We start from the raw sequence: 24,082 nt of genomic DNA on the forward strand, positions 1-24,082 counted from the left end.
TAGAAATTCCCCATACATACTAAAAAATGTATGTTCTTTCGTATAGTGAAGATCAAAAGACGTGAAGATATCGTTGCGTGATAATGTTTTCGTTGAATTTACTTCATGATGCATTTCCACACGGCTCAAATTTCACCGCAAAATACCGTTTGCCTGAGACACTTTTACTATGGAACGTGAATGCTTGACTACGATGACTATGCATTTCCATGCTCGCAGAGTTTGGGATATCACTAATCAGCAATTATTCATTTCAGAAAGTGTACACAAGCAAGCATGTCTTGACTCTGTCTTTCAAGGTCACGCGCGGTTGCGTGATGTTGATGCATGAAAACGGCGTTTGCCGCGAAAGTTATGAATGGCCCACTCCAATTCTTTCACAGATGGTTAGGAACATTGTGACGGACATAATATGTAAAAATTAGCCAAATCGAAGGTGACGTGTTTTTTGCTATTTAAATTTTTCTGTTTTAATTCAAGGTCAAAAGTATTTCAAGGTCACTTCAATTTAATTTTATAATTAAAATCAAAGCCTTATCAATTACCTATAAGACCTTGTTAATATCATTTTGATACCAGAAAAGGAACCAGAGTTATAGCCATTTAAAAAATTGATGTGTGGCATTTTTCGCTATATTCGATGACCTGTATCTCAGCGATACGTTATCAAATTTCGAAAATATTATACGTAACTCAGTTTTGAACCATGCCCAGTCTGCCTACAAATTTTCAGAAAAATCGAAGGGGATGACGGATTTCGGTGTTTGATTTGACGTGGAATGCCCCAGCTGGCAGCGTGTGCCTTGTTCCGGTATCACAATTACACTACATCCGTGCCCCGGTATGAGAGCTGTATCCCTATTCGTTTATATGCTGATACAGTGATACGCCAAGTTCTTGAAATTAAAGTCACATCAGTTCCAGTATCCATCAGATTTCCAGCATTGATAATGGCCCGCAATTTTCTGCATTTTCTTTTTCTTATTGCAGTTCCCATACAAATAAATTAGGAGAAGATATAAATTGAGGTTACTAGAAAGAGGACACTGAGTTCTCTATTGATGAATATAGTATTTTAATTACCCTGCGTTTGTTCGGCTTGGTCACGCACTCTTGTGACATTGGATTTAAGGGCACGTTAACGATGATTGCATATCTTTAATCACATAAAAGAGTTTCAGGAATACGATGGCTTAGTTGGCTAGTTAAAGGCAATTTTTACTGGACTTAAACAGATGGCCAGCTAAGCCACTCTTAGTTGGCATAGGAACTAAGAAGGGATGCTTTTTCCCTAACGTTCCTCCTAGCATCGGATTTAGGGCTTCCGAGTCCAATGTGTTCTTATTTGTTTTGTTTATTAGGTAAATTGTCCAAATATGTGAAAGCTGACAATATCTGAAGCTCACGACTCGAGGAAAAACGCGTTATTTTCAATTACAAAAACAAAAACGTGATCGACGACCGTATTGTTCAATAGCAACGTAATATGTCGACGTTCCCATTAAAACGCCGATAGATCATGAATATTATTAGGTTACAGATCGTTTTTAGTGCACTTCACCGGGAACTTTACCATGATTTATGCGAAACCCTCTCAACTCAAATTGTCACATGGCACTAATTTCGCGCAGGTAGCCTAACGGTGGCGGTTTCTGGTTCTGCTTTACTAGTGACACAGTCAACGAGCTCGTGCACTGCCGTATACGGGAGAGAGCGAGCTCTCCCGTTCGCTGTGCACAGGAGCCGTTATTGGGCCCGCGCCAGTCACTCGAAATGGCGTGCACGAGATACCGGAGTACCGGCACCATGTTCAGGACGGCTGGGTCTGCAGTGTGCACTGTGCAGTGTGCAGCTCAGGGCAGACACACGCCACCCGAGTGATACACGGCCGACCGACCGACCGACCGACCGCGACACCGCCGGTACCCGCTAACAGAGGCGTGACCGCCGGCTGAGCTGCGTGAGACGATCAGCTGATCAGAGGGGCACGGGGAGCTCAGCTGATCAGAGGGGCACGGATGATTGGCTGGTTGAGACGCAAGAGCTACAATTGTTTGATAATTACGACTTGCAAAGTCGTGATTAAGTCCATGCCATCAGCATGGACAACATTGATAACATTGCATACAATGTCCACATTGCTAATACACGAAAGATCAGCTAAATCTTGATGAAGGATTGCTCGATTGATTGCACATCAGAGCAACAACCCGGCACAAGCCAGTGACGATACTAAACAATTCTTAGTACCTCGAAGTACCTGAGTACCTGAACGAATGCGGAAACGTTAGGAACCTCTTTAAGATTTTCGCTGTCATGTGTTCCAGCTAACAAAATCAGAATTCACAGATCTGTTTCTCACCAAGCAAGCTATTTCCTGATCACCCAAATCAGCGTTTGCAAATGCTGGTTCATGTCCAGTCTGTCATGATCCTCCCACGCCCAGATTAAGCGCACGTCTGTCTGACTGTTTGACAATCAGTTTGTCTGTCTGTCTGTCTGTCTGTCTGTCTGTCTGACTGTCTGTCTGTCTGTCTGTCTGTCTGTCTGTCTGTCTGTCTGTCTGTATGTATGTCTGTCTGTCTGTCTGACAGTCTGTATGTCTGTATCTATGTGTTTGTCTGTCTGGTCTGTTTGTCTGTCAATCTGTCTATCTATCTGTCTGACAGTCTGTCTGTCTATCTATGTGTTTGTCTGCCTGTCTGTCTGTTCATGTTGTCTATCTGTCTGACAGTCTGTTTGTCTATCTATGTGTTTGTCTGTCTGGTCTGTTTGTCTGTCTGTCAGTCTGACTGGCTGTCTGTTTGTCTGTCTCTCTGGTGACCAACTATCTCTGTGCCAGGTCCGCGTCTCTCTGCCCGCCGCAGCGATGGCCCTCTGTCTGCCGTCGGCCAAGCTGCTGCGCCGCCAGTTCGTGCTGCTGGTAGTGTGGAGTCTGGCCTGCTACGGTCTATACAGGTGAGCCCCCAGTCCCCACCGGAAGGCGTATACGGCGTCTGTGCATGGACCGCCTCCGCCGTTACCCGGCGCGGCGCCCGCCGGCCGGAACTGGGGTCACTGACTGACGCCGTGGGCGAGGTGGGGACCTGAAACGGCTGCATCCTCGGAACAATTTGATCTATAGTTTGTTAGTTCCTGATTCAGCGAGTTGGAGCTTCATTTGCAATGTGCAACTACATTACACGACGAATAAAATTGCGGCGTGATCAACATTTGATGAATGAATGCGCCTGTTTTGCTTCAATGTGGCATTGACGTCTTTCCGTGTGGTCTATCTTGCTAGATATTTATTGTGCATTTCCCTCATTTAGCTGATTTTGCAAGAAATTATCATGATAATATCAGCGGTTTCAAAGGGGCGTGCGTGTAACATACCTAACGAAAAATGCTTCAACAATCCGGCGTACCCAATATGCTGATTAAAAGACCCGCAAACCATGTCATTTAAGAGACGAGCGGTGAAAGGAAGTCATCCCGATTCCCGATGGCTGTCTTCAGACGACCTCGGCTCTGAGATGTGTGAGTTCTGAAATGGGATGTCGACTCCGCCTCACAATAGATCCCGCAGCACTCAGTGATGACGGGCTCGGTAGAGGTTCATTCATCAGACATCACCGCATTGACAGTGAAGACCTGAACGGAGTCCCGCTCAGCGCCTCGGGGAAGGTGACGATCGCTTCGACCTACATTTATTCACATCTTTGGTGTTCATACCAATGATAAGCTACGGCTTAGAAGTCTATGAGGAGGTAAAATACCAAGTAGAGCCTAAAGCGAACAAGCAGAGCTGTCTCTCCGAGTTCAAGGAATCAACAGAGCTGTCGCCTGTCCGTGTCTAGATACGACATTGGACAGGTCAGCCAGCTAACCTGGACAGTGGACACGTCAAGCTTGGACACCTATCAGTACCCAAAAGCAAAAAGCAAATGACCAAAGTGAGTGTGGATGTATGGATAAAGGGCGGCTAATGAAGAATAAAGAATTAAAGAACGCCATATTGAGCTAATAAACCGGTTAAGAAACACAGAACGGTGATGTACGGCTGAAGAAATAGAACAAAGGCGACTATCGCCGGTCGATTTTCATCTAATTCCCAACAGGAGTCCGTCAGAGTTGCGTATTGTCCCCGATCGGCACCGGTCCAATCCATTCCTGTCCCGCCTCACGCTGATAGCAGGCCCAGAGATACTCCATAAATCATAAAAGCAGACCATGCCTCCCAGCGCCACTGAAACCAGTCGTGTCGAAAACATTCTTCGCACGTAACCTAACCGCACATGGTCACGACTCGTATTGTAAGACATAGAAAAACACGGCCAGCTAATGTCACCGTGGACGGCGTCACGGCGGACACAAGGCCACGCTTTGAAGACGGCCGTAAACGACGTGCCGAGTGATTCCTGAACCGAGCCGCCAAAGGACGAAAAACTAGACAGTCTGAGGCATAGGTACTGCATTTATGGGACTATGGTTTATGGATTACAAGTCGGAGCAAATGGACTTTGTCCGCCGACGATGGGCAATTTGGCCCCGCTGACACCACACCCCTCCATGTGAAGGACAGGGGACATCTCTTGACTAACGGGGCACCGTTCGACCCTGCCTCCTGAGTCGGCCCATTGCGTCATCCGTCGCCTGTTTCCCAACAGCCCACCCTATACCCGCCATCACCGGGCGGACGGCGGACACCGGACACGGTGTCCTGTCCGGACCCGGCGGCCCTGGCGCGGACACGGGCACGGATCCGCCTTGACCCGCCGCGCCGGCCGTACCTGTACCGCTCGGGACTGACCAGGGAGCTGCAGGGAGCGTGGTCATGGTGGATACTGGATAGCGACGTCTCTTCCCAGTGAGTTCTTACCGCGAACCAGGGAACCATGGGTCCTTCCGCTGCATAATTTCATCCGTCAGCGCGTTATGGGATTCGTTCCAATCCAAAAGTCTGCTTTTTGCCAAAACACTTATTTTCTACCAGCTCATGATACCTTAATGAGACCCACTAAAATTGCGGGAACAGGGCTTGAAAATAATGAGGCTCAGGCGGTAAGCAGAGACAAAACTAAAAGTTTATGCCTATTGGCATACCAATTACCAATTACCAAGGAATACCTTTGAAAGATCAATAATGTGATTTAAGTTCAATAATTGTGCGCCTGGATCCATGATACCCGGATTCATCTGCACTGCCGTGTTCATCAGCTGTGTTCAACCGCATAGCTAAAAAAACAGCCGTGTCCCCGCCTGACGTCATCTGTTGTCGAAGAGACTGTGGCTGTCTGTGCCCGGCGGCAGTTCCGCGCTACGCTAATTACGCTGATTACCCGTCACGCGATGACGCTAGTGAGGTATGAAGCGGTATTTGGGAAAGCGGCCGCGGTGGACAGCGACCAGCGATGGAGTTAAATAGCTATTAATGAGGGAACCAAGGTCGGAAGGGTAGGGAACATTGCTGCCCAGACGCAGTTATAATCGTTTTTGTCGCCTCCTGGCGTGTCCGCCGTCCTTTCACTGAGGCCGTGGTCCATCCTTGGCTCGGAGACTGTCATTACCCGGCTAACTGAGCTAAGGACGGGCAGTGTTAATGAGATACCTCAGACATTGTGACACAGGTGTGTCTCGAGCCTTGGAGGCCCGATATTTAATTACATGCACTTGAGGTAGCATGGGAGACGATTTGCCATACTTGACGTTATGATATAAGATGTTATTCAGGAAACGGATCGCACAGTGTCATTCGAAATTCTATGTAGTTTTGCGCGACACAATGGCTCTCTAGGAATATCTTATAAGTTCTGTTAGCTTCGTGACGGATTTGTCAATATTTCGAACTTCGATTTGGTTTATTCGTATGTCAGTTGCCCAGTCGTTTGGCATCCACCCGCAGTGCTGCTTCCTATATCAAGTGCTCTCGCGATTCGATGGATGACTCATATTCTGATGTTTTGTTGTACAATGTGCACTTCTCTTATAAAAACATGCGTGCACGATGCTGTGTCACCATAGGGCAACTCGTTAAACTATATATTGACAAACTATAGGCACTATATGAAAAGTCTGAAAACCCTCCTCGCCTACATATGTGCGACACGTGTAGTCCCCTCCCTGCTGAAGATAAGCTTCGAGCTCGCGCATCAACGCCGATGGCCATAGGGAGCTAATCATAAGCAATCCTTTGGCACTGAATCCCCATAGGTCCCGTACCGGTCCTCCTTCACCGCCGAGGACGGCAGGCTGGCAGTACGGTAGCACCGGACGTGAGTCATTTCTCAGTATTCTCCGATCGCTGTCCGTCCCGCTGACCTCGGTCCAGAATGCGGGGCTGCTGTGAGGTCATGGCGCGTCCTCCGCCGGCAGGCGCCGCGCTCAGGGGAGGGGTGGACCATCCGCTCCGCTTCGGTGACGATAAGGATGGGAAGCATCCTTGGTGGAGGCGTAAAGTATCCTCAGGGGGAGGAGGAGGTGCCCGCGGGTCCGCCACTGGAGGTGCGATATCCTAGCGGGGAGCGGCAAGATGTCATTACCGTCGGGATGGTCGTGCGCTGCTGACTGTGGGGGAGGGACCACCGCCGCTCCTCCACCGGCCGTCGACCGCTCCGCACGAGCCTGTCGCGGTCTGAGGACACACAGCCGGCCACCCATCAACGGCCATTGTTCTCCGCGTTATTGTCGTAAATAGCGGCGTAATTGTTTTACTGTGGCACCGCGGTTTCATGATCGCCATCAGTCACCGATGAGGAGACTCCGCCGGGCACGCGGTGATGTCATCCACACGGTCAAATGCTCCCACAAACTCGAGGGGCTCCACTTTGCGCTATGGACATGTGTTAACACTTAATTCCTAAAAAAGGAGGTACCCGTTTTGCCACTTTTAAGTGAAAATACTGTATAAGTTGGATATACATTCATTCACTCGGTTCATCACTCGGCTTTAGATCTCCACTCAATAGTTTTCACGGCTTATGAAGCTTGCATTGATTTTCATTGTCCAATAGGTGCTTCAATATTTTTGCAAAATTCATTTTTATAGCACTCACAAAGTTCGTGTTGCCAGTGCAACTTAGTCGACGTCATGTTTTTCCCAACAGCAGGCCACCATTTTCTTATAACTAGACTTTCCGCTTTCGTATATGCACGAACTGCAGCTAGTAGCCGCTGTGTTGTAAGCATGCAAAAAGAAGGAAAGTCGACTTGATATGAAGGATATCTGACGTTATTTTCATTCTGTCACGTCCATGCTGAGCAGCTGAGAATAAACTGTTTCCTTGCCACAAATATCCGTCTGATTTCCACCACCTTGCGGACCTCGGGAGCCTGCTCGGCGACCGTATGTAAATGTGAAGCCGCCGGTCGGGTAGCGGACTTTCCTGCACATTCAGCTCCATGGCATGGTTGGCTGACATCAGTAACCAAGGTTACATAGATAGAAGCATGATGAATTCGAACAGAACATATCATAGATTCTTTCTATCAGTTACATATCATTCTGACCATGTCTGGATAACGGCACGTCCTGTACCGGCGCATATTTGCAGCGGCGGTCTGCAGGGGGAGCGGGGCGGGGTCACTGGCCCTGTCCTGGGAGCCCGCTAATTAACCAGCAGCTCCACTGTGGCCCCTGCTCCTTACGGCACCGGTCGGCCTGCGAGGCGTGACTCCCCGCGCCGCCGCGCCGGGGCTCGCCAATTACCGCTCAGCACTTGCAGTCCTCCGCCGGGACCGGCCAGCCGCTCAGCTCAGCTGATATATCCAGTGACTACCCAGAGGATCGATGGGATAAGAGGTGGGAGCTATCAGTTTTGCCGCACCATCATATTATGCTGTCTCCTTCTGCACCGACCTTGATTAAGGCGGCAGCATGCAGCGAAAGCAGCGGGATACACTGAGCAGTACCCCTGTCTCACTCTCCCCGTGACTGGGCCGTGCATGAGCTCTCCCCTATGCGCGCGCTGCATTCCTCTCTTCTGAGCGTCACCGGAGCGGGGAATCACGCAACTGCTGGCGCACCGGGTCACGCTCGCCCGGCTCCAGGCGGCCCTAATGACGCCGCCGAGCTCCGCTGACGGCAGACGATCCGCTCCAGACCGTTTTCACCCGGTTTTCTACCGCTACCGTGACGCCCTTGACGTCACACAGCGATATACCCACCGTGACGTGCGCCGTGACGGTCGCTTCTGTTTGTTGCTGCCGGTCAAATGCGGATACGGAGAGATTGCAATCGGAAAAACAAGTCAGGCAGGTTATGTCTCTGAATTCATAACCTAAAGCTCCGGACAATAATAGCTTTGAGTATAGAAGTCATGCAAGGCAGGGCCGGCGTTTGGCTAATGTAAAGCCTGCCTGTCTTTGACTTGTGTCTGGACTCGTGTTGGCTATCGTTTAGCCGCCGGCGCAGTGTCTTCCTATCCCACGGGCGTTTAGTATTACACAGATATAGGACGGCCGGCTTTGCTAAGCGTCACAAAAGGTGCGGTAGGCTTCAGCTGCCCAGCATGTCATGACGCTGTGATACTTGTTGAATGCTGCTGTCATCAATTTTTTGCTGAGGGGGGGGGGGGGGTAATTTTAGTCAACGACCTTTGCCAAATTGTATGGTCTTTGACTGAAGGGCAAGTGTCCGATATAGACCGACTGTTGGGTATTTGGCTATGGCATATGCAAAATGCAAGCAATAATGCCCACTTTTGCAATTTGACGTGCAGAGCTAAGGCCTAATTACGTCAATGAGTTATTTATAACGGTCGAAGCTGATAGGCATTCCGGTGTTGGGAGGCGACTTTCCTGCACGGTCTCGGCTCCGTTATATGATCAGGACGTGGACTGCCGGGTCGGTCGGCGGCTGCAATCTGCGGCGGACTGTCGGATACACACGTGTCCCGCCGGCTGCTACCGGGGTGGGCCGGCTGTCCCACTGAGGCACGCCATGTCGCTCCGATCACCTGGATACAGAGGAATACGGACGGGACGCGGCGACGGCGGCACGCGAAACCGGAAGGCCGCGCCGCGCCGTGGAATTGGATGGATAGTGGGTGCCGTCGGCAGGAGCAAGGGAAGCGTGCAGGCGGGGGCTGTGTGACTGGCCAGTGCGCGGTGCGGGTCAGATAGAGCTGATCCTTATAAACGACACTTGGAGCAAAACACGAGTGGCTAGAGAAATGGGCTAACACGACGGTACATGTGCCCTGAATCGCAAGATCTAATTGCTATTGATACCACAATTGCGAGTTGCGACTGGTCGGAATTATTAGCTTGTTTTTGCCAATGGATCGCATTTCACAAGAAATCAGAGATCAGCAATTCATCTTGGTTATGTCACCAGCTGCTGCAGCTGAGCTCCGAATCAGCGCGACGCTTTTGTTCGGGTGGTCAAACGGCCAGCCCGGGGGCTGTCCAAGTGTCCAATTCCATGCACGCTGTCTTGAGTTTATAATGTTTGCCGTGTGTCGGTGGACCCTGGGACCCGAGCCGTCCAGGATATAGCTCCGATACCGTTGTGTTTCGCTCGGTAGAGCTGCCTTCGTACCCCGGTAGATAGTGAATCAAACAACACATCGCCGACGACATGCGATCGCACCGTCACATGCCAGTAGTATTTGGTCGGCCGTGATCGCGATACACTTTTGTGGGGAAACCACGGAATGGCGGTATCGTGTATATGGAGCAGCGTGGTCAAAACAGACCGTCACCCCCCGAGGGCCGCCTCGGTGTGGTGAAAGGGCCCCAGTTCGCCTGGTAACCAGCTGCGGGCGCTGGCCGGCGGCGCTGTGAGTGTACCGCCCGTCCGTCCCTGCCGCTCTGTGGAAAGCATCAAAGACGGGGGACGCGTCATCCTCTGTTTATGTTTTGGACTCTGGGCCAGAGATTTGCCTCGCAACTGCAGCAAAAACACCGGGGACGCAGACGCAGCCGGAGCAGAGACCACGGGGGGGGGGGGCGAGGGAGGGGGCTGCCCTGTTACTAGGCGGACGTAGTCACGGATCCTCGCTGTGCCGAGGGCTTTGTTTGTTGACGCGCATATTTACAATGGGATCAACAAATGCATGATCACTCGGGGGCATTAGAAGCGAAGAGCTAACAATAGACTGCATCATGAACTGGAAACTTATCACCCAAAAATATGTACCTACCTTCTAGTTCTAATTGTTGCGATTCCCGAGTACCTACAACTCAACTGTCGTTTTTGCACATTTTCATCGAAACCTCAACGTGCAAAAACATTCCATCTCATTACGTACCAAAATACCGTCTTCATGCAATTTCAGCTACCGAGTTTTGACACATGTCCTAATTAACCGACCCCAGACCTGTTAACGATATGTAACAGCCTCAAGGACCGGGCCGGGTGACATTACAGGGCAGTTACAGATCTGTTAACGATAGGTAACATTAGGTAACAGCCTGAAGGGCCGTACGCCGGGTGACATTACAGGGCAGTTACAGATCTGTTAACGATAGGTAACATTAGGTAACAGCTTAATTAAAGGACCGCACGCCGGGTGACATTACAGGGCGATCCCGAATCCGATCCTGTAAAACTGGTCCCGGCTAGTCGCACGCTGTTCTAGTTAGCTCAGAACAGATGAGCCATCATTGGTCACCTGCACCATCCCGCACCCCCGCTGGCTGCTGATGTCCTTCGCGCCGGTGGTCTCCCGCCTTGCCAAACGATATACGGCATACAGTAGGATGTACACGCCCCGGTGAACAGAGCAGCGACCATGACAGAGGTGATGTTCGTCAGTCGATATGGGCTAATGTTGCCTTCTGAGGTCACTATCAGCCCTAATGAGCGATGATGAGAGCTTGGATGACGTCCTAGCATCGTGATAAAGGATCGCAGAAGCATCTGAATAGGCGTGCATGCGACTTGCAAGCTCCAAACTGCAGTTCCCTAAGGTGATCTCTTGATTTAGCACAGCTACCTGATCATTGATTGCGCAACAGTCTATCAATATCACCAGCCCGGCCTTGTGACGAGTTGGCACAGCAGCGCGATCTTCGTAGCTGATGCTGCAGATCGCCGCTCGCGCTAATAGATCGTGATAGCGAAGGAGATGTGCTTGTGCTCCTGTGTCGACATCGACTGCATTTGTAATGAAGATGCTTATATTGTATTGTGTTTAACAATTAACATTGCTGAACTGTGGATGCAATGCATTTTGACATAAGCTTGTCCAGAACATTTTGAATGGAACGATTCACAAGGACAGAGCCCCGCTAAACAGATCGTCAGATCTTGTTGCGTTGGACCTGCTCTTTAGACACCTACTTTCCGATCGGCGAATTCCTGCAGTCCAGAATTTAGAGTCCGAAGTTGGAACGTACGCAAAGAAGCCTATACTTCTTTGCACAAGCGCACAGAAACAAAACTGAAAACAATGGGTGTACCCCTTGAATGTTTGAACTACGAGAAAGGCGGCCTTCCGTATTTTCTTTCCCCGGTGTCCAGGGGCGGCGGATTCGGGGGGGGGGGGGGCAGGGGGGCAGCTGCCCCCTCTGGCAAACTCGTGGGGGGGGGCAAAAGTATCTTTTTGCCCCCCCCCCCCATAATTTGTGACAAAGCTTAGACAAGAAACCATGTACCTGATTATTCTGTTCGATCATCTGAAGATGTAACCAGATGCCCATAACTTTATCATACGTTGCCTTTCTTAACCCGCGCGGGGCTGGGGTCTCCAGCCGAACGCGCGGGGCTGGGGGGGGGGGTAAATTTTACCCACCCCCCCCCCCCTGTTATCTCCCGAACTAATGGTCCGATTTGGAAAATTCAAACGCCAATCGAAAGCTCTCATCACGAACTACTAAAAACATGTACTTAATTTAAAGTTTGAGGTCAAGGTCAAGGTCAGGTCAAGGGTACAAATTGCAAGTTTCTACAGTATCGGCCTTGCACCGTAGTTGCCGAAGAATGGAGTCATGGACTGAGACTGATCGCCAAAAACGTGTTCTTAGGCTACCAAGACAATATTAGTTGCATACAATATCATTCAGAGGTCAAGGTCAAGGTCAGGTCAGGTCAGGTCAGGTCATCAAAAACAAAATATAGAAAAGGGCATGTGCGACACATGTTTTATGGGTCATTTTACTCATAGAATTCAATAGGCACACTCAATTAGTGATATGGACCACCTCTGGATGAATTTCAGGTCGAGGTCAGGTCAAGGTCAGGTCAAGTGAGGTCAAATTTTGAAGTTGGTTGTTAAGGCCTAAAAAGGTGTCTATCTGATGCAGTTTTTCACGGCGAATCGAATGGTGCTATTTTTGTTTCCGTACGAGGTCTAGAACTTCCAAAAGTCATTTAAAAAAAATGTGTGTCGTGACGTCATAAAATTTTGAATAACTCCCACATTTTTGAACCGATTCTTCTAAAATTTGGTATGTAGGTGTACATAGACGACTTCTCTGACATATATTCCGGTTTTTTCGATAGACTCAAAATTTTGGATTTTATAATGATGTGAGAAATATCGTTTCCATCTGCTCTGAGCGGCTAATCGGCGACACTCATTATTTCCAGCGACGGGAAGCGCCCCGTCAGTCGGCCCGGAGGCCAAGGCCGCCCAACCGGCGGCGGCTCGCTCGGCTCCTATCTCGCTGACCTCCACCGTTCGCCCACACCAAAAAAACACTCGGCGAGGGTTAGATCGTGAAAAATGGGTTGACGACACACCAAGGGCAAACGACTGTCGGAGAGGTATAAAACGGGCGCCAGACGCAGCAGCGACACTCACACAGTCCACACCACACTCAACAACATCCACTCTCCAACACTCCACTCAACATGCACAAGTAAGTACCTACGTAAGAATGACTCAGACCGGACGGTCTGCCCCAGCCAGCTCTCTTGGAGCTGTGCTGTGGGGACAAGGTGACGTGACGTCTTCTAGGAAGTCCGTTTAACTTGCCGAACTATTCGGTATATGGTTGAACTGTTTGTTTTGTCTTTCGGCTACCCATTCGGTTATCTCTTTCGCCCTTTTTTTTGGTGACCGTTGACCGCCGTTGTCCGGTCTCACTGCGCTGTTTGTGTTTCAGCCTGCCCGCCATCATGACGCTGACCAGGGAGCCGATTGGCTCGGCTTGGCGGCAGCAGGCTGTTCTTTCGGCACTCTTCCGGCCTCTACAATATCGGCATACTCGAGTGCGATAGCAACTCGAGTGGGACTGATTTTCGGTCTTCTTTCGACACTCTTCCGTCTTCTTCGATATCAGCCTGTGCTAATGCAACGGCTATTCGTGCAGGACTGATTTTCGGCCTTGTCTCGTTTAATGACTCGATCGCTTCCTTTTGACATTTTGGTTTCGACCTCATCTTTCGGCTCATTTCAATATATCTACTTTTTGTTCATGTCTGTGTGCTGGTGGAATGGATAGTGTTAGAAGAAGAGGAAACACACACATACATCGATCTTGTTTTCAGTGCAGTAGTTAATATCCCTAGACAACACATAGATTAATATAGTGAAGGACACAATCCCCTAGACATATCTAGCGATAAGACAGCAATGCAGCATAGCAGCATATACAAAGGGACAACTTTCAAAATACATTGGGGGCTCAGCCGGGATATCAAACTCTGTTCTGCTCGAACAGGACCCTGATTGTATATGCCGTTGATTCATTGCATGTTCTTGCTTGTAAAGTTTTCAGGTTCTTTGTTGTTCCAGAATGATTCGTGGATCTTCGTTGGTGTAGCTTGCTGCTCGTGGTTCGTAAACTTTCCGTTTCACCGTGTTCGTGAAACATGAATTGACTGGTCAAATTTGTGTATTTCCAGTTCCAGTTACCTTTATTTGATGGCGAATGGCTCGAGTTCCAGACTCTACTAGGTTCGCCAGGCCAATTGTTGGCACGGGTGGAGAATGTTTGAAAAAGTTACCCCGGCCGGCGACCGAAAGTCAGAAAGACGATGATGCTCAAATATTTGTCAACGGTTATCAACAAACCCCTATTCTGTGGCATAGAATAATGGATGTCTGCCGTTTGTACGTTTTTAGGGAAGACTGCTGCACGCAGGTGCGGAAGATTTCGTAATTGTAACAACAATTTTGCAACACGCCTTAAAATTTCGGACGCATGTCACCTAGTGCTACAGGGTGTTTCACTAAAAATGTCAAAAAGTAAATGCTTATTAAAGATATATAAATTATGCAAAGCACGTGGTTGCGCACGTGGCTTCGTTGCAAATTCTTGGACATTTATGCTTTGGCCACTTAAGATATATTTTACACTCATACGGAGGGAGGGCAGGAGGCCAAAGTTACTAGTCGTTTTTTTCCTTATACAGAACACGAACAGGTTATTTACACGCGGCAACAGGAGCGGTGGATTACACTTACATTTGGTGCTATCAGAAACATTGAAACCGCACGCCGACTTTTCAGGAAACGTTTCACTCTCTCACCTCGCTACGACCCAGATTATAAAAGTTTCAAAGGGCTTCTTGAGAGGTTTGAAAGGGTTCCTTTGATGCCGGTTCCAGTACAAAAAAAGGCGGGTCGCCCCCACCTCCCGGCGGAAATCGTTGAAAAGGTCAGGGTCTTTTTTAGGGCCTTTTAAGATAACAAGCAGCTTATTTCAACATCAGAAATAGCCAAGCCCCCAATTTATCAGAAACAACCACTGTAACGGCTGTAGCCACCAAGAACTGGCTGGACCAGAAGTTCCGTTCCCGGGCCGAATAATCAGCTGCCTCACCGCCCGCCCCTGGCCAGCGCGAGGCCCCGATCTGTCACCGCTAGCCTTCTGGTTTTGGTCAGTAGCTCTCGCAGAGCTGAGGAAGACTTAAGTCGCATCACTTTTGGAGCTGAAGAGCACAATGCAAGGCTTTGCCGACAGTCTGGATGCTGAAGATGAAAACGGGCTGTGAGGCACCTCCGGACACGTGCCGAAACGGTGCATCAAAAGAAGCGGCGGATATGTGGAGTAGGTTTGAGTGACGGTGATATCATTTTTATATATTCAAATGTCCAACAATCGCGGATGGAATGATGTGCAAATGTCCATAGAAAACATTGTTATTATGTGCATTACGGCCTTTTACTTTTTGACACTTTTAGTGAAACACCCTGTAGGTCAGGTCATCAGGTCAAATTTGCTAGATGATCGTGCTAAAAATGCCAGCATGCCCTTTGCAAAGCCTATTCCGTGGAAGTTGCAACCTTCCCACACAAAACAAAATGTCAAATTTGACCGTTTTGACCCTCTTATTGATTTGAGCTCGCACCTGAAATATTATTCGCGACCAAGCCTTAAACGAGTACCTAATCGAATGTTTTGTTTGCAGTGTTTAAGCTCCGTTATGTTCATGAACTGTGAGAAAAGTTGTCGGAGAACGCTAAAATAAGAGAAATTTGACTTTTGATTATCTATGGTGATTTTATTATTGAGCTTGCCTAAAACATGACCAGATTTCTCTGATCACGTTTGTCGCTCTTTCAAACGTCGTTCCGCTTCTCGCCTCGTAGCCCAGTGGCCGCGTTAGAAGGAGCGTGGAAAGCCCACCTCTCGACTCAACGTGTTACGATAAGGCCACCACCCTGGCGCGGGTTAAGTTGGGGGAGCCTTGAGCCCCAGCAGCTCGTCCGTCTATCTCACTGATATTACCCTCGTCCTGTCTTTTGATATCATTACAGTGCCATCTTACGATAACGGCCCTTAAATATGATTTACTTCTGTTTGATGAAACATGTCGGGCTCCGCGATGAAAAGACTTAAAAACATAGAAGCTCCAAAATGAAAATAAAGTTAATTTTCAAGAACTTTTCAAGGTAAATAAGAATAATGAGAGACGCTTTTATATATGGCAGTTTTTTTCGTATGGAGACAGATTTAGGATTTACAAAAGTGGAAAAAGATACCCCGGCCGCGCCGGGGTCGGCTGAAAGTTACCCCGGCCACGGCCGGGGTGGCCGGGGCAGGTTCTCCACCCATGATTGTTGGTCCGCATGCTGCATGGGCAACCTACATCGGACGCACCGTCGAGGTCACCATCTCTTGAAGTTCAATTGATTCAGGTTAGTCTTGCTTACTTCTGTGGGTCTACTTACTTTGCCTTCTGGCGATACGCTACTCGGTCGTATACCTCGCAAATCAATTCGTTCGCATCGTTGGCATGACAGCAAATGGCTATTTAACTCATGGTATAAAAGAATGTCCAGATATGCTCTATTATGGATTACATCCATTCGATTCCTTTGACTTGAATATGTGTTCGGATGATACTTACTTGGTATAATTGAACTTTATCAAGAAGTTGCCCGTAAGGCGCTCATATAATGCCGACTTGGTGTTATTGAGCTGGTCCATCTGTTTGATCTGATAACATCGGCTTTGTGTTCTTATTTTTTCATGAATTTTTACGCTCAGACGTTACTGACTTGGCATTAGGTAGCTAACTCTGACTTCGTTGTCATTGGACGTTCTGATGACACCGACTTGGTGTCATTGAACTCTGGGGTAGTTGCCATAGGATGTCTGCAGTGACCAGGTGCATTGCAGCGCAGTGGTCAGCTAGCTGGTTCGGGGCAATAACTATCCACAGATAAAAACAACGCGAGTTCGATCATCTGATCGCCAAACCGGATATACCATTCGATCAGCTTTCAAGATCGCGGAAGTATCCCATGATCAAGGTTCCGGAGTTCAGAGGTTCGTTGTCAGAGGTCCGTTGACATAACCTTACATGGCCCTGACACAGTCCGAAGTGTCATTGTGACTGAGTGGATTGATGCCTCGCTGACATGATTAGTTATTCTTTTGGGTTTTTAACTGGTTGGTCACTGGTAGAGTTGCATTATGGCTGAGTTGTTGACAAGGTTCAGTGTACAAGATCGGTTCAATGTTTCACAGTTTGAGATGTCATTTATTTGTGAGAGTACAACGTCGTTTACATCTATTCAGTTCTTACACAGGAATTTCAATATTTCAGAGCATGTGGCAGGTTTCCGGTAAGTCGAATTCAGGTGAAGTAATTCTCTCTGTGTTAGACCCTTTGCCCTAGTTGATAGGTAAATTTTGTATTAATTAGTCATTATTTTGGTTAACATTGGACGGCAATATACTTTTAACTTTGCTTCGGTTCAAACAGACAGTCATCTCATCAGTCAGTTGAGGGTTGTGATTTGTGAAGATAATCCCAGTCAACATTGGTGATACTCCCGTCCAGTTGGGAAGTATTTGACAGAATGATAAACGCATTTGTTATTTGGCGGGTGATGTGCTGGGCCAGAAATGTGGTTTCCGTTTATTGAGTAGGTCGTGCCGTCTGCCTACGTCCCTGAGAGAAGGGCGAGTGCTAGGTAGGACGTGCAGCCTACAGACGTCTCTTGGAGGAGGACGTCACCGGACCGTCTGCTCGCGGGGAGCAGGACGGCAGTCGCGGCCCGGACGCGTAGGAGCTGAGGAGAACTGGTGATAGGGCCTGCCCCACCTATCTACCAGAGTGAGTAGCATGGCAGAGGGTGGTCCTCTGGGGGTCCATGCCCACCGAACATACACCGGCCGGGTATGGGTGGAATTCTCGGTCAGCTTACGCTCTAGGCATAAGGGCTGGGCGTGCAGTGACGGGAGCAGCAGGTCACTGGCACAGGCGACAATCCATGCTGAGGAGGTGTTCCTGGCATGTGAAAAACGGAACCATTTGAGCGTGTAAGGCGGCAAACCCCACCGCAAATACACTGCTACCGGAGTATAAAGAGTCGAACACTCCGGCGACTACAGGAGAGATGAGGCCAGCAGCGGACCCGACCAACAATTTACTTGCTTCAGGAGGTGACCGCAGCATCGATAAGGAAGGTGGGTTGTTTTATATCCGAGATAGGATGACTCGGTTGACTTGTTTGGCACTGCTCAGGAGTTGCTGGAGCAGCAACCCGACTTACAGCTTAATGACTTTGGAAGGTAGTCGCAGCAGTCGATCGGAAAGGTATGATTCACATTCAAGGTTAGATGGTTAGATGATTAATTGGCTGCTTGTTTTATTGCACAGGTGTTGCAGAAGCAGCAAACCCGACCAACACCATAATTACTTTAGGAATGGTACTTCAGGAATTGACCAGTGTCGGATAATTGACCACAGTGTCGATAAGACAGGTGTCTTAGGAAGATGACTCGGTTGCTTTGCTTCGTTTGCACAGGTGTTGCAGAAGCAGCGAAACCGATCGACGTTAACTTGTTTCAGAAGATGACCGCAGCGTCGATAAGAAAGGTGACTTGGTTGCTGTGCTTCGTTGCACAGATGTTGCAAAAACAGCAAACCCGACAAACAGTTGAAATGTGAGTAGACTTCAGGTGACTGCAGAGGGAAAGATAGTGTTTAAGACGGAAAGTGGTTTTCGTCTCGTTTTATCTCCATTCCATGGCAGGAGGTAGTACGACTCGAATCCTTGCTTAGCTGCACTTTGCAAGTCATAGCAAGTGCAAAACTCTTCAGGAGTCCATCCCGTGGCTCATCTCCAGAGTAGGAAGATAGACATAAATGCTTCATGTCCTGCTTCATCGTGAATTACTGCGTGGGTCTTGCAGTTGAGATAACAAGGCAAAGAAAAATAGTAATTCGGCCGTCAGCAGTTACCAAGTGAGCTGACTGAAGCCGAAAGGTTTCGATTTCAGCGCAGGTACGAGGCACGAGACGTCCCGAGGGAAGGTCTTGCCGGTAAAGCTAAACCGAGCAGAACCGCAACGGTAAGGGACAATGCAAAATTTACGAAATATTGGATTGATTTCGTTGTCTCGACTTTCGAGTAACACTTACGTTAATGTTTTATAGCAAGATTCTGGAGTAGCATCAACTGTGCAAACTGACCACACCTTTTCCTGTGGAACGATTTAAATATGAACCCGAAAGCCTATGTAGTTAGAACCTGCAATCCTATGTGAACTCGTTCAGCACTCATGTGAATCATTTGGCAATCCCAAAGCTGAACGAAGGGTCAACGTCATATTGAATGGAAGGTGTACCAGTTACTGTGGTTGACTTTCGTTGTATTGTCTGCAACAGACACCGCGCTGCCGAGTGGAGGTCCTGATGGATTTATCCAACCCTGCATGGAGCGCCACCGTCTCGTGAGTGACCAGCGACGGTGATGTCGGGTCACGAACAAAAGTAAGAACAACCCTTGAGATCAAAAGATCAAAGCCAACGGGCATGTGCTCACTTGTTAAAGTCAAGCAGACGAGTTTGCTACAATCTGCTTCAGCGTATGCATGAAGGTCGTGATAAGGGTCAGTTGGTGCTCGAGGTATAAGTTGTGGTGAAGCAACAATCTTGTGCATTGCCTTGAAACTAGATCCAGCGACATGGATCTGTGCAGACCAAAAGATGCGCGGGCATAGAACCGGCATAGACAATAGGACAAACTGCTCGTGTGCTGCGATGCTCGCATCGTCTGGTCCCTCCCAATGTCCTCAGGTCATTGGAGCCAGCAGCAGAGTGCGTCCTACACAGGTATCTGAGATACCAAAAGGTCTACAAGCACCACCAATCTCTCGGCATGTCAGATTGACTTCAGCCTCAACACCTCACCCGAGCCCTTAGGACCAACATCTCGATGCTGAGTGCTGCCAGAAGTCGGAAACGCATCCTTCTGTTCTAACGGAGGCAAACGATCACTTGCCCGTCGGTTGTAACTTATCTCCTCCAGGTGTGGCGGCCATAAAGCAGACGGATGGACCCATCACGTTATCACTCGTGAGTTTTTAAAGTCGAAGCCCGTATTGGGAATCGTTAACAAGCGTACCCTTTACATTGCACGAATGACGACATGCTCCTTTGTAAATCGTTTCCGGTAAACCACGAAATTCCCATCCCAGAAACAGTCCACAGGTCAGTAGCAAGGAGATGTGGTTCCCAGAATAATATAAATGTAAAGGTGCAGTGATTGCCTTTCTCCAAGATTTTGTATCCAGCAGCACTACCACGGTGCAATGCTAAAGCTGAAGCTAAAGTCGTGTGATCTTATCTATCAAGCTATTAAGTGATTATGTATTTTGCACTATTGTCATATTTGTCGAAAGGCACAAAACAGTTAAAACAGTTAAAGACGCCGCATTTGCCATTGTCTACAAGTCAAACTCGGTTTGACCCAGTCAGACTGTAAGTCTATTATTACGTACGTATACCCGTTCACCCCCTAAGGTTACAGTTCTTCGTTCGCCATAAAAATGGGAGGGATGTGAGAAATATCGTTTCCATCTGCTCTGAGCGGCTAATCGGCGACACTCATTATTTCCAGCGACGGGAAGCGCCCCGTCAGTCGGCCCGGAGGCCAAGGCCGCCCAACCGGCGGCGGCTCGCTCGGCTCCTATCTCGCTGACCTCCACCGTTCGCCCACACCAAAAAAACACTCGGCGAGGGTTAGATCGTGAAAAATGGGTTGACGACACACCAAGGGCAAACGACTGTCGGAGAGGTATAAAACGGGCGCCAGACGCAGCAGCGACACTCACACAGTCCACACCACACTCAACAACATCCACTCTCCAACACTCCACTCAACATGCACAAGTAAGTACCTACGTAAGAATGACTCAGACCGGACGGTCTGCCCCAGCCAGCTCTCTTGGAGCTGTGCTGTGGGGACAAGGTGACGTGACGTCTTCTAGGAAGTCCGTTTAACTTGCCGAACTATTCGGTATATGGTTGAACTGTTTGTTTTGTCTTTCGGCTACCCATTCGGTTATCTCTTTCGCCCTTTTTTTTGGTGACCGTTGACCGCCGTTGTCCGGTCTCACTGCGCTGTTTGTGTTTCAGCCTGCCCGCCATCATGACGCTGACCAGGGAGCCGATTGGCTCGGCTTGGCGGCAGCAGGCTGTTCTTTCGGCACTCTTCCGGCCTCTACAATATCGGCATACTCGAGTGCGATAGCAACTCGAGTGGGACTGATTTTCGGTCTTCTTTCGACACTCTTCCGTCTTCTTCGATATCAGCCTGTGCTAATGCAACGGCTATTCGTGCAGGACTGATTTTCGGCCTTGTCTCGTTTAATGACTCGATCGCTTCCTTTTGACATTTTGGTTTCGACCTCATCTTTCGGCTCATTTCAATATATCTACTTTTTGTTCATGTCTGTGTGCTGGTGGAATGGATAGTGTTAGAAGAAGAGGAAACACACACATACATCGATCTTGTTTTCAGTGCAGTAGTTAATATCCCTAGACAACACATAGATTAATATAGTGAAGGACACAATCCCCTAGACATATCTAGCGATAAGACAGCAATGCAGCATAGCAGCATATACAAAGGGACAACTTTCAAATTACAATGATTTTCCCAAAAAAATCAGTTTTTTGAAAAAAAAATTTAGGCCAAAATCCAAAATTTTCAAAAAACCGAGATAGCCATTTGATAGACAAAGTAAAATTACGTATAACCTTTTTTGTTACGTCTTGATTCCTTTAAAAATGAAGATGTTAGCGGCGTTTGAACTTTTGCCGTTTTTGAGGCGAAAATGGCGAACATGACGTCACTAAAACGTCAATTTCTCAAAAATTTTCCGACGGATTTCGCTCAAATTTTCAGGGAAGGTGTCAAATTGATGTAAGAAAAGGTACTGAAAGTTTGGCGGCGCTGCGCGCCGCCGTTTTTGAGATATCGCAAAAATTCGCGAGGGGGGTAAAAGTTACCCCCCCCAGCCCCGCGCGGGTTAAATGGCAAGCGTTCACGTTCAATTGAAGTTTTCCTATCTTCAACCTAGTTTTGGAGGCTTTATAAGCGTCAACGTGACGCAGCGGAAACCCAGGCCTTCAGTGACCGCTTCAGGAGCGACGGATACGGGGTGGCAGAGGAGGCATCGTTCCCTAAGAAACTTTTGGAGGAGGGGCAAACGTATATTCTTGCCCCTCCATATTGTGCCCTAAACATGAGGAAAATTTCCATAACCTGATATTGCAGCTATGCGCTCCTACAGCATGTCCAACGGTGCCTTTTGAATATGTGTAAATGCTAACCATTTCCGCTTTATATCATTTTGTTTTTGTCTTTTCAGATTCGATTTATAGATGTGTGCAAGAGACGCAACTCATACCTTCAGTGGTCGTTTGCCTCTATTTTGTACCTACATAAATGCCAAATCGCAAGCGAGCGGAGACGGAATGGCTAGCCATTCGCTTGCGGGTAGTTAGGACTGATGAGCGCTCATAATAAGCCACTCCCCTGATTTCTTCGAGCGCAACAGTTTCCAGCGCATAAAATGGTAAACGCCGAGGTCGTACACATTGACGACATTGACCAATGCACGGTATGGTATGACACCCAAAGGCCAGTCATCAGAGATCTGCTTTGGGCATTCGGAGGCTTGTGTGGGGCCAGTGTAAAAACTGGATGTTCACAGTTCAGTATCCGCTTTATTTCAATTTTCACTATAAAAAAGTAAAAATTAGTGTTGGAAACTTTTGAGGGTTAGGGCACTGATCATTAGTGGGCCCCCCTCTGTCTAAAGGCTGACTATAGAATAAAGAGCATCAAACACGAACAGTAGCGGCGGAACACCTTCAATTAAGGGCCTGCCGACTTTTGGTTCCATTCTTTCCATGCAACGCCCATAGCGCTAACGTTAAAATGCCAAAATCAAAGGGGGGCACGGTGCCCCGGTGCCCTCCCCGTTCCGCCGCCTATGAACACGAAAGCGAAATCTGAGGCATTTTGGAAAAATGAGTATGCCCCGCAGCGTCCGATAACTACCACCTTCCGGTGGGTCAAGCCAACGGGGCCCAAGGCTATAATGGCACTTTTATAACGATAGCACTAACCTTGTCTCACTTTTTGTTGAAGTCTGTTCCGAATGGTTTCGGCGACAGACTGGCTGCACTGAGGTATGTGCAACTTTAATTAAAGCCACCTGAGGCACCCTGACACCAGGCTGAATCTGGGTTGGAAATGCTCTTGCAGATATCACTGGCCGCTGATTCTCGAGTGCCTGAATCGGTAGATGTCGTGGCAAAATTTGGTGTGATAATTTGGACCTTACCGCAGTCAGCGCACCCTAAAAGAAACGCCCTACCCAGAGCTTCTGGATTCTCGTTTCAGTCCATCGTTCCTTCACCCCAGCCCACCGCCACGCTCCCTCACCTCAGCCCTCCGTTCCCAGCTTGACGAGCATTTGGGCCTTAGTTAAGCCTTGCTGTAGGCTAACTGTATAAACCCATCGAGACAGCCCGTCTCGGTGGGCTTAGTTGGCGAGCTACTGCCTTGGGGAGGGTTTCTGGCGGATCGCTGTCCCAATAGGTTTAGATGCGACCGACTGTCTCTGAATGTTTGAGCGGTCTCCTCCCGCTGTGAGCTAGTTGATATCTGTCTCAGAAATACTTTTTAAAGGAAGGTTAAACGGAAATCGAACGTAAAATGAACAGAGGAAATGCTAACGAGTTACCTCATGTTGAAGGAAAGCGCTCGCCTACTTCAAAAGGTTTGAAACCGTTCTTCAACATCTAATATGGGATCGGGTTATGGCACAACTTTTCCCATTGAAACTTTTTTTCTAATACAGCAATACGAAAAGCGTTACATCGTCCACTGGCGGATCCAGGGAGCGGGCATTTAAAGCAAATATTTACTCTCCCTCCCCTGGCCCCTGCATCGCCCGAAATAGACAAAGCGTACGTTATGTTTCCTAATAATAACACTTTTATCAGGATTTTTTATTTTTTTGCTTTATACTGTTCAGCAGTAGATCCGTAAGGAATCGGAATCCAAGGAGTTTTTGGATTTGGGACACTTTTTCGGGGGGTATGTCCCCTACAGTGTCGGAAACGTCTTTCTGGATCCGCCTATGACATCATCTCGACTGGGATCTTGCCCCCCCCCCCCCACGCCAAAATCGAATCCGCCGCCACTGCCGGTGTCCAGTCATATGTTGCAGCTGCATTTGGGTCATACCAACCATCAAATCATTGAAAACGTTTCGTAATGGCGAAACGATCGAACATCACGACGATCTCTGTTGTTTGCATGATTAACACCAGCCAATATGAGTGCCTGGGTGGCCTTCGTGCGAGATGTGAAGGCTCCGCCGCCTCCGCCATTCGTCGCCAGTTGCGCCGGCGCCGCCGATCGCGCTCGTCATAAACACTGGCCTCGGCCGA

At 48.5% G+C, this 24,082-nt stretch overlaps 1 protein-coding gene and 2 long non-coding RNA genes across 3 annotated transcripts in view; all 3 read left to right on the plus strand.

Annotated features, from left to right (window-relative positions):
- LOC122383124 overlaps positions 1 to 24,082 on the plus strand; it is a 32,188-nt gene that overhangs the window by 2,334 nt on the left and 5,772 nt on the right. The window contains exon 2 of the mRNA XM_043369273.1: positions 2,843 to 2,958. Coding sequence (XP_043225208.1) covers positions 2,870 to 2,958 — 89 coding nt within the window. The 5' untranslated portion in view covers positions 2,843 to 2,869. The remainder of the gene's footprint in view (positions 1 to 2,842; positions 2,959 to 24,082) is intronic.
- Positions 12,458 to 13,343, plus strand: LOC122383125. The gene is made up of 2 exons (XR_006256784.1): positions 12,458 to 12,786; positions 13,033 to 13,343. It is a non-coding gene; the product is annotated as an uncharacterized LOC122383125 (long non-coding RNA).
- LOC122383126 lies at positions 15,973 to 21,060 on the plus strand. The gene is made up of 2 exons (XR_006256785.1): positions 15,973 to 20,503; positions 20,750 to 21,060. It is a non-coding gene; the product is annotated as an uncharacterized LOC122383126 (long non-coding RNA).

This window comes from Amphibalanus amphitrite, unplaced genomic scaffold (genome assembly GCF_019059575.1).
Source record: "Amphibalanus amphitrite isolate SeventyFive unplaced genomic scaffold, NRLGWU_Aamphi_draft 000155F_arrow, whole genome shotgun sequence".
NCBI lineage: Eukaryota > Metazoa > Arthropoda > Thecostraca > Balanomorpha > Balanidae > Amphibalanus > Amphibalanus amphitrite.